Source organism: Apus apus, chromosome 16, assembly GCF_020740795.1.
Source record: "Apus apus isolate bApuApu2 chromosome 16, bApuApu2.pri.cur, whole genome shotgun sequence".
Taxonomy (NCBI): Eukaryota; Metazoa; Chordata; class Aves; order Apodiformes; family Apodidae; genus Apus; species Apus apus.
Genome location: NC_067297.1, coordinates 11,453,932 through 11,468,348, shown reverse-complemented (window position 1 = coordinate 11,468,348; position 14,417 = coordinate 11,453,932). Strand labels below are relative to the sequence as shown.

The 14,417-nt window shown below is 38.0% G+C and overlaps 1 protein-coding gene across 1 annotated transcript in view; it reads left to right on the top strand.

The window, feature by feature from the left end:
* The first annotated feature begins 1,855 nt into the window (after window positions 1–1,855).
* The window catches only part of DNAH10 (dynein axonemal heavy chain 10), a 52,417-nt gene continuing 39,855 nt past the window's right edge, over window positions 1,856–14,417 (top strand). The window contains exons 1-15 of the mRNA XM_051634132.1: window positions 1,856–1,873; window positions 2,904–3,019; window positions 3,501–3,726; window positions 4,432–4,592; window positions 5,274–5,504; window positions 5,787–5,977; window positions 6,445–6,643; window positions 7,350–7,544; window positions 9,403–9,579; window positions 9,907–10,029; window positions 10,631–10,800; window positions 11,441–11,617; window positions 12,030–12,169; window positions 12,795–13,002; window positions 13,891–14,047. Coding sequence (XP_051490092.1) covers window positions 1,858–1,873; window positions 2,904–3,019; window positions 3,501–3,726; window positions 4,432–4,592; window positions 5,274–5,504; window positions 5,787–5,977; window positions 6,445–6,643; window positions 7,350–7,544; window positions 9,403–9,579; window positions 9,907–10,029; window positions 10,631–10,800; window positions 11,441–11,617; window positions 12,030–12,169; window positions 12,795–13,002; window positions 13,891–14,047 — 2,487 coding nt within the window. The 5' untranslated portion in view covers window positions 1,856–1,857. The remainder of the gene's footprint in view (window positions 1,874–2,903; window positions 3,020–3,500; window positions 3,727–4,431; window positions 4,593–5,273; window positions 5,505–5,786; window positions 5,978–6,444; window positions 6,644–7,349; window positions 7,545–9,402; window positions 9,580–9,906; window positions 10,030–10,630; window positions 10,801–11,440; window positions 11,618–12,029; window positions 12,170–12,794; window positions 13,003–13,890; window positions 14,048–14,417) is intronic.

Below are 14,417 nucleotides of genomic sequence, written 5' to 3'. Positions count from 1 at the left end.
TACTTGCAGAAGCGAAGAATCATGGCTTGGTATTTTCTAGCCATAAAAGAGTTTTTTTTTCACACTGCAAAAAAGATAGGACCACAAAAGTTAAGTGCTGAAGCCTGGTGTGGGTGAAAGTAGACTAAAGGAATGATATAATTCAGCTTCCCACTCTGCACCTATGGATGGAGGCATCTGCAATGCTGCAGGTTAACGCTCAGAAGCAGGAGGGCAGGGAGATTTACTATGGCTTGAGAATAATATCAGCACACAAAGGATCCAGCTGGGGATGCAGCTATGCTTTTTCCTCTTATAAGTATCCTGAAGCCCGTGCTGAATGGGGAAGAAGACACGATGCATGAAAAACAGCATAAAATAAAGTTTGAAATTCTTCACTGATCCTGGAGTTCATGCAGTTGTTCCTGCATTACAGTGTCTTCGCCATCAGTTCTTGGGCACAACACATCGTAGACCTGGCATGACAAAAATTGTTTGCATTTCCTTTTACAAAGTGGTTTCATCTTGAAATGTGTTAATCTGCTGATTTTGTCATCAAAGATCAGTTGCGCTAGAAGATTGCACTGGTAAGCACATTCTAAGCAAAGCCCAGTTACCTGTGGAATGCAGTAGAGTCACTTACATGTTTGAATTCAGTTCTACAGTAATAGTGCTGTGCTAGGGGAAAATGTACTTTTAACACCAAGTTTTGATGGTTGGTTATTGAAAGGTGATGCTGAAGATGGGAGAAAATGCTCCATCATTTAGTTTGAGGAGAAAATTGGGAGGATCCATCTTACATCCACAGAATACCTGTTATGTAATTAAGTTCTCTTGTGTTACTCTTTCTTAGGGGTGACTCAGGAAAGCAAGACATCCCTTCTGCTACCTGCAGACAATGAAGAGGTGTCAGATCACATATCAGGTCCTACTAGTAGCTCTGAATTGAGTAAACCAGAGCAAAAACTTACAACTGAAAGTGTGGAGGACACACTGCAGGTAAATCTGTTGTATTTCACTCTATTCCTTTGTGGATGGGAAGGTGCTGGCTTTTGGATGCAGGCATTTCAGTAAAACTGGTTGGCAAATTAGGGCAGGGCAGTGCAGAGCAGGCACTCAGAGCGGAATAGAACATTTTACAAGGACAGGAATTTCCATTCAAAACCAGTGGTGTCTCTGATGTTGACTGACAAGAGGTTGCAAAGGTAATTTGCTTGGCAAAACACTATGCTTTCTGGAGAGAAAATGCAACAGGGAGTTACTCAGGTACATCAGCTATTCCTAGAGCTGCTTGTAAAACAAAAGTTGAAGTTAGAATAATTGTTGGATGAAGACACCATGGGAGGAGCATTTGAGGAAGGGTGAACAAAAGGCTTTTGAACCTCAAGTCTTTTACATAATTAGGTGGTCAGGAAGGAGTCTGGGGTTTCTAGCTACACTTTTATGTTTATGGCTGAGATGCAGGTGGAAGGGGAATAGGTGTTTGCACATTCTCAGGAGGACAGAGGAGGGACAGGCGTTTAAGTACTTTTTGGTTTCTAATGTTTCAAATACTCATGCTTTTAGTCCCATTGGTCTGGAAGTCATCATTGTTTACAAAGCTGATGATTTTTACTTTTAGTTAAGTGATTTTTTTTTTTAATATTTTATTTATGTTAATAGCTTACTTGGATGGCAGTGTAAAAAGAATGGGGTTAAACTAATGATTCATGGCAGGCAAGCACTTTCTTGCTGTTAAGAAACGTGGCAGCAAACAGTAACAGTCATACTTTCTATTTTCTGTTTCAGCCACAAGAACAGAAAGCTGACAAAGTGTGTTTCTTTGTAGCTCTTGATGAAATTCCTGAAGAATTTGTGTCAGATTTTACTGTGTATTTTATGAGAGACTCCAAAGGTATGTGCCCTGAATAACAGCAGGCTCAGCATTTCCAGTCTTTGCATTTCTCATTACTTCATATTGAAAAAGGGGGATAGTTCAGCCTATCCAGCTGAACTAACTGGGTAGCAACATTCTCAAGAGTAAAGCCAGGAATCAGGAATGCATTTTACATGACATTTATGGGAAGTTACATATCTTCCTCGTTTTACCAGCAAGGATGAAGCTTTCATGCTGCACTCAGATGAGCTAAGAAGATTCAGTTACTACAACTGCTAGAACTGTGTAAAGTGCTCTGAGGATGAGAAGCTGTATGTGAAAGTTAGACCATAAGGTGGTGATAGAGTTCCTGACCTGTCTCAAACTCTGATACACAACAGCAGTACGTTTCACTCTGGTAGTTCATACCTTTATCATAACACCAATTGTAATATTTGTTCCAGCATCTGGAGTAGCTCTGGTTCTGGCCACAGCCTCACCTCAGTATCTGCCTCTGGCCTTATAGGAAACAGCTTCTACACTAAAATGATCAGATATTTCCACACTAATATCCAGGAACTGTCAACAGTCTTAACTCTCATTTAGTGCCAGAGACTGGTCCCAGCACAAACTTTTCTGTGTGCTCACTGAACAGCGACATACGTAGTTTGAAGCTTCAGAGTATTTTGTGTGTGCCTGTAAGTTTCAGTTTTTCTAGAAAGAGGGCACTTGAGGAAAAAAAATTATGATAATGTATTTGGTCATTTTATGGCACTTCTGTTCAAGATTTTCCTGGTCTGTTGTTAGAGTAGGAGTTCAAATTGAGGCCACTGTGTTGTTTGAACATAAAAATATTTCCTAACTATACGGCTGGATTGTATAAGTCAGATTATGAGCATCTGCATTATGAAAACCAGCCCTGGTTTTAAAAATTACTTGCACCAAACCTAGTTTATTCCAAACAGTTTGTTTTGTTGGAGTTTTAACGTATTTGGATTTTATGCTATTGTTCTAATCACTGCTTTCTCTGTATGGTTGGATTTATGCTAATTGTTTGTATGCTATTTAGAAAGAGTTCCTGAACCTAATGACCTGACTGAAGCTAATGAGGTTCTTCCTGAAGTGATAAAGTTTGGTGCACTGACTGATGATGCTCTTTGTATGTTGAAGAATGCCATCCCACAGGTAACTGTGTTACAGCTTTTATATATGGAGTCTTGAGTGTTGCTATGAGTGATTTGCCTATTTATCATTCTGCTGACCATATAGACTATGCATAAGAAATGCAAATAGTTAATGACTGACCTTCCTATGACAAAATGAAGCTTTTGTTAATCCTTACTTGCTGTTTTGTTTCCCAAGTTTTTGTAAAGACATGGACATGAGCATTATTTCATTGCCTGACTTTACATGAGAACCCTTTAAGAGTGTGACAGCAGATAGCTTTGTTTTTGTGCTGATAGACTTACAGTGAAGGCATGCTGGAGCTGTTCCCCTGCAGAACTTGAGGCAGAAAGGCTAAAGAGGTGAAATAGAAGGAGATTGCAATTAAATTAAATCGTAGAACAAAATACACAATGCTGAAGTAAATTGCTAGTAAGCTGACTTCTGTGGTTTCCTTTTTTAATACAAACCATCTAATTAATGGTACCTGTTTGAATTACAGGTGTTTTCATCATCTCTCTCCTGTAGTGATCAGCAGGCTGAGGAAACTGCCTTTCCTCCTGACAGTGAAGACACAGATGCTGAGGAAAGGAATTTGCCTCAATCTGAGCTTGCAGAAGGGAAAGAACAGCCTGTAGAACACAGTAACGCTCAGATGAGGGATGAGATTCCAACAAACACAGAAGAATTCTTAAGTGTAACTCAGGAGACTACACAACAAACTGAAGGTGAGTGTTCTGCCTGTGCCAGCACTGAGGTGTTCAGAGTCCATGACAGCAGAACAAGGTTCACCTGGGAATGGATTTATATAGAATAACCAACACGTGCGATTTCTGGGGAAGCTCCAAACCTGATTAAAGTTTCTCTTTCCTGACAGCAGTAGTATTTCTACTGCCCTGAAGCACAGCAGACAGTAAGGGGAAATGGATGAAATCAGTGATAGTCTTTTGAAGAGTCTGGCATGAGAATAGGAGAGAGGGTTAACATGCCTCATGGCTTGCCAGTGTTGAGGGGCTCTGCCCAGAGTACAGACACTGGCAGAACAGATTAGAGTTTCACATGTTGTTTAGTATCCTTTCTCTGACAGAGGCTACTGCCATGCCTTTATAAGGAGACTGTGGTGGTCTGCAATAGGCAGACTAATAATGTTCTTCAGGAAACCCCTAATTCTAATTCTGAATAGTTAGAGATTGGGCTAAGGTTTGAAAGCTGAGAGCTTGTGATTTGTTTCTAGGAATACAGCTTTCTTTGCACTGTGTTAACTGGCAAGAAACTGGATGTATTTTGCCACATGCTCAAATAGGCAGAGCAGGTGGTATGTTACCTGTCCTGAAGTAGCTGACAAGATGGAAGCCATAAAGCCAGTTTTGGTGATGTTACTTTACCAATTCTGACAGAACAAGACATATAATTCTATGTGCCTTTTCTTCAAGTGGGAGATATTGAACTCAAGATGCCAACTGTAAATATAGACGGAGAAGTTACTGTTCTTGCCACAGTTCCAGAAGTGGTTGAAGCTCTGGAAAGTTATGCAGTGAACTGGCAGAAATTAATATCCACAGCTCTAGGGGAAGAACTGAAAAAGGTTCCACAGGTAATGTTGCCTGTAACATCAGGTTTTTTTTATTCTTGGAGACATGACTTCATTTCCTCACAAGAATCTCTTTGAATGGTTTGTACTCGTTTTTAATCCATCTTCATGTTTCATTGTTGGAAAGCCATTTACTAATTGCTGTAAAGTAGAACAAAAGTAGTGAGGAACTGTGTGACTCTGGGAAATAGAATAAAAATAGAATATAAAGTAACTCATTGCAGATCCTACCCACACAGGATAACTGTGGAAAACTAATGCACGTTTCTTACCTGCACTTTTCAAAGAGCCATATTAAAAGCTGCAGTGATTTTATTTTTTTTAAACAAACAACTATATTTTTTCTTGAAAAAAGTGAAAAAAAATCCAATTGTAAGGTTCTGATCCTGCAAACACATATATGACTAATATGAATAATGACATATAATTAATAATAATAAACACACTGAGGGTTTTAATGTCTACAAAGTTATTTGTGCATAAGCTTTGACCAGCTCCAACTCAGCAATATATTCCACATGTGAAGTTCCTTTCAGTGCTCTTTAAACTGTAAAACTCTTTTCATTTCAAGGATCTTCTTCTGCCGTTTTTGGGGTTTTTTTTTGCATTGATTGAATCATATCAGGTTTTCAGTCTTGTGTGACAGTAATTTAGAATTTTTGTTTTATTCCACATTACTTGTAGGGTAATAGTCCTTTTGCAGAAGTTGACTTCTGGCATGAAAAATATGGTAATTTAAGTGCTCTTACTGAAAAGACCAAGCTTCCAGAAGTGCAAAAAGTCTTGGAAATATTACAGGAAGCTAAATCAGAGCACATTGGAGATTTACAGAGAGTCTTAAGTGACCTCAGAAAGCAACAAGTGGAAGCTCTAGATAATGTTAAGTTGCTTTCAACTCTGGAATGCTATTTGAAGGTATGTATCCTTGAGAAAACTTTGTGAAGCTTTAAATGTACTTACCTGAGTTTCATTTCTCTCTTGATATAATCACCTCTTGCCTATTTTTTACTTTTTATTAACCATAAAGATATACTCTAGCTTTTTTATATTTAATAAAAAATGATTAATTTTTTTGGGTTTTTGAGTAGCAACTGTTCTTAACTTCAGATATCTATAGAAAAAAATATTGGTTTGTTGAATACGGGTCTGTATATTTTCATGACATCCTATTTGCAATATTTTCAATACATTTACTAGAAAATAGCATATGGCACTGGGTTTGATGTTGCCTTGGATACAATCCCTTTACTGATGAATGCCCTGAAAGTGCTATGGATTATCTCACACCATTATGACAAGGATGAATGGATGGCACCCCTCATGGAAAAAATTGCAAGGGAAATTTCAATGAGAGTCTACAAAGATGTGGATATACACACACTGTTTAAGTAAGTACTGGATTCCTGTTTAATTAGGCTGTATTTATTAAAAGCTTTCCTTGTTTTACTCAAAGTGCAGTAAATAACACTTTGATCAAATAGGTTTCAGCATTTCTTACTATGTGAAGTTGTATTAGAAGGTCAATTAAAAGTCAATTTATTTCGTAATTTTCATAAATTAGTGAATCAGCTCTGAACAAATAGGTGCTTGTCCTCTTTTGTCTCAAAAAGTCATAAATCATTAAAACAAATAGAATTATAGTAGTAAAAAGTGGCATAAGTATAATCAAAATCAGTTCTGAAAGATCTCGTTTCGAAGTCAGTCACCTTGAAAATTAAGACCTCACAGATATAAGTCTTACCTTGATCTTGTATAATTAGAAGCTGTGAAACCAGAGTATGTCCAGTTGAGATACAATTTTCTATCTATAGTCTTTCTATTTATAGTATCTTAACTGTTTTGATTTGATTAATAGAGAAGACAGAGCTGCTGCAAAACAGAAAATGACAGAAGCCAAAAGCACTCTTGAACAATGGAAGAAAAGCTATTTTGCTGTTCGTGCTCAAATTGAAGAATCAGGATTTGGGAGTCACTGGGAATTTGACCAAAAATGTTTATTTGAAAAAACAGATTATATGACTTCAGTCTGTCAAGATCTGTATGATGTTTTGCAGGTACTAATACAGATAATAAATAAAGGGATGGTGAAATGTTAACAGCCTTTAGTTTAGTCAGGGGGTTTGCCTTAAACACCTGAGTGCCTTTGATTCCAACAAAGCTGCGTCTAACACTTGATATAAAATATCTCTTCTCAAGGCACTGGTTGAGCAAAGATATTCCTGTGTACATTGCAGTTATGAAAATACAGACTTGTAACAGCTGTTTCACTGTTTTGCAATTTTTGTGGGTTGCTAGCTTAATTATCTAATTTTAGACAAAATAACATTTAAGTATACTACAATATGGATTTTACAGTGCATCAATTGCAGGATAATGTCTGGATGGAGAGATGTTATGTTTAGGCTAATTTATGTCAGGGTAACTAGCAATATTAGTGGCAAATCAATGCTCAGATGCTACAGACTGAATATGTAAAACCTGCGTATGTGAAAAGTGGAATAAAAAGGAATAATAGTTGAGTATTCTCTGTTTTAACAACAGAAATGTTGGCCCTGTAGAGTGTTTTTCTTTTTCCATAAGGCGACTCAGTGTCTTCTGTAAATATGTATGAAATGTAAATCACAGCACAAATTGATCATTCTCTCTGTGATTTTTATTTTTTAAAGGAAATAATATCAGAAAGATGTATAAAATGGCAGAAAAAACCCCCAAAACATTAAAGGTAAAGCTTTCTGCTGAAAATTTCTTCTGAATTAACAGGTCATTGAAGAGTTTCACAATATATTTATTCCTCAACTGAAAATTGTCACAGAGGATCTGAAGCGTATTGATGATCTAGTGAGACAAGTAAATGAACTGACTAGTCCTTTGGAAGAACTGACATTTGACATTTTTAGCATTGAAAGTACACGTGACTGGAAATTAATTATGGAAGAATTTAAAGAAGAAGTTTCAGTAAGTTCCACAGATCATGATGACTCTTACTTCTTACATACAAATTCCTTCTAGAATATCAACATTTTCGTGTAAAGAAAATGTAAGCTTGCAAAAGAAGATACAAAAAAATATGTCAATGAAAATATGAGCAATGTGACCAATTTTTTAAGTCGGTATTCTGTTTCCAAGTTGGTTTTATTTATAGTTTAATTTTATTTTGAAGCTCATGGAATCATACATTCATAGAATGGTGAAGGTTGGAAGGGACCTTAAAGATCATCAGGCTCCAACCTCCCTGCTATGAGCAGGGGCACCTACCACCAGACCAGGCTGCACAAGCCTCATCCAACCTGCCCTTGAACACCTCCAGGGATGGGGCAGCCAAAACCTCCCTGGGCAACCTATTCCAGCACCTTCCTACCCTCATGGTGAAGAACTTCTTCCTGATCTCCTTTCTTTCAGTTTAAAACCATTCCCCCTTGTCCTATCACTGCCCTCTCTGGTGAAAAGTCCCTCCCCAGCTTTCCTGGAGCACCTTCAGGCACTGGAAGGTGCTCTAAGGAGCCTTCTCTTCTTCAGGCTGAACAGCCCTGACTCCCACTTTTTGTTCATTGGCAGAATCACCATGGCTTGAACAGAGTCTGTATGTGACATGTCTCAATCATGCCCTACAAAGAAATAAAACTATTTTCTGCATTCATTCAGTCCTTCACCCCTCAGCTAAAAATACTGACAAAGTACAAGTTGTTACAGCGTTTTTGTCATTTATATACCTGCCCAGCAGGCACATTAATTTTTTGTAGCTTACAGCAAAGCCAGCAGTTTTTTAGTAATTTGTAAGACAAAACCAGTAGAATATGCTTAATCACTATTATTAAAAAAATAAATAAATTTGCCTTCCTATCTTGGTTTGCAAGATGAATCTCTAAGTGATAGTATTTCTTGGCCTTCTTCCTTTGTTTAGGTTATTGAAGAAGAGACCAAAAACTTAATTGATGAATCTTTTAAGAGCCTTCGATCAGCAGAAGCTGCATTTGACATGCTCTTAAAATTCAAACACATCTACTGTCGTGAAACAATTAAACAGCAGATGATGTTGAAGTTCAATGATGTTTTGGACCAATACTGTAAAGAGGTATTAAGTTTAAAGACTTCTTCTGTAGTACATGAAGCTCTTTACCTAGTGAAAATTACCAATCTGTGAACATGTCTAAATAGCTGTAGAGTATCATTTCTTATCTGAAAGACTGACAAGCTTTACAATATAAGCATAATAATTACTTTAACTTTGGAGCCTGTTGGAGAAGTCTTATGGTCAATTTGATGAAATGGAATGTGCATATCTGTGTGTGTGTGGCCCAGTATGGGAGCTGAAAGGTGTTTGCATGTCTCTGAATGCAGCAAGGCCTGTGGAGATTCCTGTGGAGAGCAGTTTAGCAGTAGTCCTTCCTGAGAAGATACATCTTTCACACCCTACAGCTTTCATGTGCTGAAAACCAAGTTCATGGTATGACCAAAAGGTGCCAGAGATCAGTCATGAAGGCAGAAATAATTCCTGATACTGAGGCCTGTATGTTGGAAAGCTTTTCATGTCGTAGCATTTGTCTTGATATTTCAAAGAACATTGAGTTTCATGATAAAATGTAATCTTACAGAAAACACTGCCACGAGAGCAGTTCCATGGGATGCAGGAAGGCAGACATTCCCTGGAATACAGCTAACACAAACAGGAGAGGCATGAAACAAAAAGAAAAAATAATTGTTTTTATCCTGCTGCTGCAATTAGCTTCAGAGCTGATGCTGTACATCGGGTTAGATACTGACCCTGGCCAAGCAAGTGGAGAAATGATTCCTTGCAATATTTACTCTCTTTTAGGTTAAAACTGTTAAGAAAATCTTTGTTCAGAACCTCAAGGATCCACCTTTGTGCAAGAATCATCCTCCAGTGGCTGGAGCAATATACTGGTCCCGATCCCTTTTCCATGGGATCAAACGCACTATTGCTCGATTTCAGGAAGTAGAGGAGTTGCTTGGCAGTGAACGTGGAAAGGAAGTATGTTGGTTCTTTGGATATTAATGAAGGAGGAAATACTTTATTCATACCCTTCTTCTAAAGATGTGAAGGTGCTCTGATATGGTGTTCCAAGAATGTCTTTGCACACAACATGCCATGTTAGATGTAGAAAGCTGAGTGGGACCTTCCCACTGTTTCCCTGAGAGACAGTGGCAGAATCCAAGAGCCTAAATTCTCCATCACCTGCATGAATCACAAGGCACTACTTGTCCTCTCAGCTAATGAAAGTAGGAGCCATATTAAGACATGTTAGTTGAACACTTCTCATGGTCTTGAAAATGAATTATGTGGAATTTTCCTTTCTAGGTAAAACAAATGTATCTTCAAGTGGCCAAGAGGATGAAAGAGTATGAAGGTGAAAAATACAGTCAGTGGAGAATGGAGACAGAGCACATCCTCCCACAGTTACTCAGAGATACTCTGCTGACTGTCATCACTGGGGAGGCTGCAACCCATGTTAATTCAGAGACTTCTGAGCAGGTGAGATCTGGGAAGTAGGTATTTCAGACTTCTCTGTGGGGAAGAACAAAAACCTATCTGATGGTCAGGGAGATTTTTCTAAGAATAATATTTTTAAACACAGTTTTTGAAAGGAAAATTTCAAAAGTTATGAGCTCAGAATTCTTTGTGGTCCTTTATAAGTTATAGTTGCTGAGTGACCTGGCAAATGGATGAATATCCTTTCTCTGTACGTTCTGTGCTGTAATTCCTGTAATTTTGGGGGTTTTGGTGTAACATCTTTGGGACATCAGGATCATGCAGAATCCTGTTCTGATGAAACTGTCATCTGATTATGTACTTCCACTGTTTCTTGTAATCAGCTTTCACTGAGGAGGTAGTTGTGTGTAATTTCTGAAACTAGAATGCTGAAGTTGCTGTCAAATTCTAAAGGCATTTCCACAAGCTCTGAATGTCAGCCATTCTGATTTTTACCTCCTTCCGTATCAAATGTCTCCAAGAGCTGACCTGTTCCTTGCATTGTAACTGGTTGGTGTTCCTCTCCTTTCTGCTGCTCTTTCTTGTGTTGTAGAGCTCTATAACAGAGGATCCTGTCACCACTAAGGGCAGCATCTGCTTCATTGTCAATTTTTCTCCCAAACTCCAAGAGCTTATAATTGAAACCAAGTACATGGAACAACTAGGGTTGCCAGTCCCAGAAATGGCTAAGTATGTGGCATTACAGGAGGACAGATACCTTAGGTAAGGCTGTAACAGAGTAGCTGCTCACATACAGACTTAGGCCAGTGTTTCAAGTGATTTCACTCCAAACCAGAATGGGTCCCAAGTCATGACATTTTGTGACAAGCCCTGACTGACTTTTTTTAATGGGTAAAATTACTAATGGCCATGTTACATCAGTAAGCTTTTCTGTGGTGCTGTCTGCATCCTTTACCCTGTAGGACCATGTCATACAAATTAACATCTCATCAAATCTGAGAAAAAAAAAAGGCAAGCAATTTGTTTTAAATAAATTTTTAGTGCTATTTAAATTTCAGCTCACATTTAAACTCACTGCTGCTTTCTTCATGTACAGCTTTGGACAAGTCACTGTTGAGTTATTTTATGTGTTTCAAACTGAGGCTGTCTTAGAAACTAAAAACCTGGAAGGTTTGTCTAGTTGCTATTGGTGCAATTTTTTATTTTTTGTTTTGTTTTCAATGGGAAATCAATTGCCTTTATAATCAATACATATTCAGTGGTTATTTCTGCAAATTGTGCTTTATATGGATGTCTGAATGGAATGATGGAAGTGATCTGATCTTTGATCTGAGTTCAGAGCTGTATTTCCAGAAAATGATTTTTGTTTTGTTGTTGTTATTGTGTTAATTACACTCCTTAGATATAAAAATAGATTGGAACACATGCTGGATCAGTATCACAGATTATTGGGAACACTGAATGAAGCAGAAACCAAACTTCTTTATGACTATATTCAAGAACTCTGGAGCGTATTCAAATCAGGGCACAGAAGAGTCACATGGAACTCTGTAGGTAATGGAGAGACTATTTTAAAATGGCCTCAGATATTGATTTTCAGTTAAAGAATGCCTTCGGTTCTGCAATCTATTTTTCATGTGTCACATGAAAGCAATGTATTCCTAAATGGAACTTCCTGTTGCCACAGTCAGAGTCAGAACAGTAGGTAAGATAGTCTCTGAACCAGGAGAGTATTTCTTATGTTTCTATTATATTTAAAACACTAAGTGGAAATGAATAGAGACCCTTAGATAACAGCTGAAAGGGAGCTGGATGAAGGATCAGGTGAGAAACCATCTGATGTCTCTTTCTGCAGAGCATCAGTTCATTCTCAGAGACACAGCACATCTGGCTGTGGCAGTTTTGATGCATTGGTGAAATATTTCTTTAAAGAAAAAACCTACAAATGTTTGTGATTAATTTCAAGGTGTGGATGAGTTTATTTTCCGGAGTTCCCAGGCCATCAAGGAGTTTGAATCACTTGTCCATCAGATTCATAATCACTCTGAAGACATAAGCAACAAACTTCTGTTCATAGAATCAACAAATCTCTTTAAGTTTCCACTGTCAAAAAATGGTGATGAACTTCCTGGTAAGTCTTTATATTTTTATTCCCAAGCTCTGTGATATTTTATATTGCTCTGTCTGCTACTTAGCACTTCTACTTGCTGTGATCAACCCTTGTAATTCTCACCAAAAGTAGTTCCAGTATTTCATGGTGGAACAGAGGAAGTACAAGCAGAACTTCAGTACAGAAGTAGACTGACTTGTGTCTACCTTGCAAAAAGTACCTTTCCCCCTTGCTTTCCCTTGATTTCCTTGTCCTCCTTATATGCAGTAGTGTAGCCTTAGAGCTGCATGGACTGTCAGCTCTTTCTGGGCCATCTGAACTGAACTGGTTTCCTCAGATGGAAATTGCAGTGAGGCAATTGTCTCGCAGATCTCCTTGTCATGTGAGTGAGTGCGTGATGGATCAAATTGCTTGCACCACTTTGCAAGTCTGGAAAAGGTTATTTTCACATCTAATGGTTGCTGTTGAATCCATATAGAATGAGAGGGCTGAAATATTCATAAATTAAGAATTAAAAACTGAAGATTTTTTTTGTCAGTATACAAGATCAATTTCATATTCACTAATAAAGCCCAGCTAATTATTCCAGTCCGCGAGTCTATTGGGTCTTTTGCAGTTAATAACACTATTTTTGTATCTTTTGCAGAAGCAAAAGAATTTTTTGAGTATGTGAAGTGTGAGAGAGCAAAAGATGTGGCACACATGGTTAGGAAGTACACTGCCATTCCACAGTTGCTCATAGAAGTGGAAAGACAAGTTGCCAATACAAAAAGTGGCAAATCTCCAAAATTAACTTCCTATTATGCCTACTGGGAAAACAGGATTTATCAGGTGTTGACACAGTTAATTTTGAAGTAAGTCAACTGTTTGCATTAATAGATTTTCAGCCTTTCCTCTTCAGGTTTTTCTGGATCTGTTGATTGGTGGGTACACTGATATTCTCTAGGAACTCCACAGTGAGTTGCAGTTTAAGGCAGTATTTTTACTTTTTTTTTTTTTTTTCCTGTGAATAATGGAGGGCTGATAACAAGGCACGGGAGAAACCCAAATTCTGAGAAAATGGATCTTGACATGTCATTAGCAGAAGAGAGAAAGAAGATACTTTTTCTGCAGTTTGTGTAGTTGCATATCCCTGGCTTATTTTTAAAATCAAGGTTTTGTTTTACAAAAGAATTTTCAGAATTCTGTCTGGGTGCCAGATGCATCCCTGTGATGCAGGGAGACAAGAACAAAGGTTAGTTGGATTTTACTTTACCTGCCCTGCAGCAGCTGGGGCCAAGGAGGTTCCTGTAGCAAGACATTATAAAGGCTTATATTGTAAGCAAGATATTATTACAATAGAGTATTGCAGGATTATAAAAGCTTCCCAACCATCTCCTTACGATCCATGTCTTTGTAATCTAGTCCATGCTCAGCTGACTCCATTGTGCTTTCTTGGTTGGACTCTTGCAGTAGAGTTGAGCATAGACTGAGTATTCTTTTGAACCAGGGTATTCCCCATTCATTCCTTCCAGTAGCTTTTTTCAGCTAGTCAAGCTTTTGCATTAGATGAATATTAGTGGGACAGTTTTGCTCTGGTGCACACCAGTGTTCCCAGCTGCAATCAATGGTAATCAACTTCAGACAGATCTGCCTACATATGGAAGTACACACCTGATAATTGCAGCCTGTGTTGGGCATTTCCATGGGGGGCAGCACCTGTTTATTAGAATGTTCAACATGGTTTTTTTTTCCTTTCTCAGGAATTTGCAGGCTTTTAATGCAGCTGTTCTTGCAAATGTGCCACTGTTCCAAACAGAAGCTATTTTATCTGCTCATGAGATAATCTTGCAACCTGATGCCAGTGAAATTGACAAAATGGCTGCACAATGTGTTCAAGACTGTGTTGAGGTCACTAAGGTGATTTTTGATAAAGATTTACTTGTTGTCAAAGTTTGCTTGTGATTGTGTTTGGGCAAGAATAAATGTCAAGGGGAAGATTCATATTGCTTTCTCTTGAAATCAAAATACCCAGTACATTGTTCTAATTTTACAGACTGACCTAATTTTACAAACTGATGATGAAGGAAAAAAAAAAGCCATAAATCTTAATGCAATTTTTACTCAGGGAAGATTGTTGCTTTCCTGCAGTTTTGCCACTGCAAGGTCATTATTTGGTTCTGTATACATCAGCATACATCAGAAGGAAATACTTTTCAGATTGCAATGCAGATGTTGTTTTCTGATGTATGAATAAGCTGGTGGAATAAGGCATGTATGGGGCCTTCTC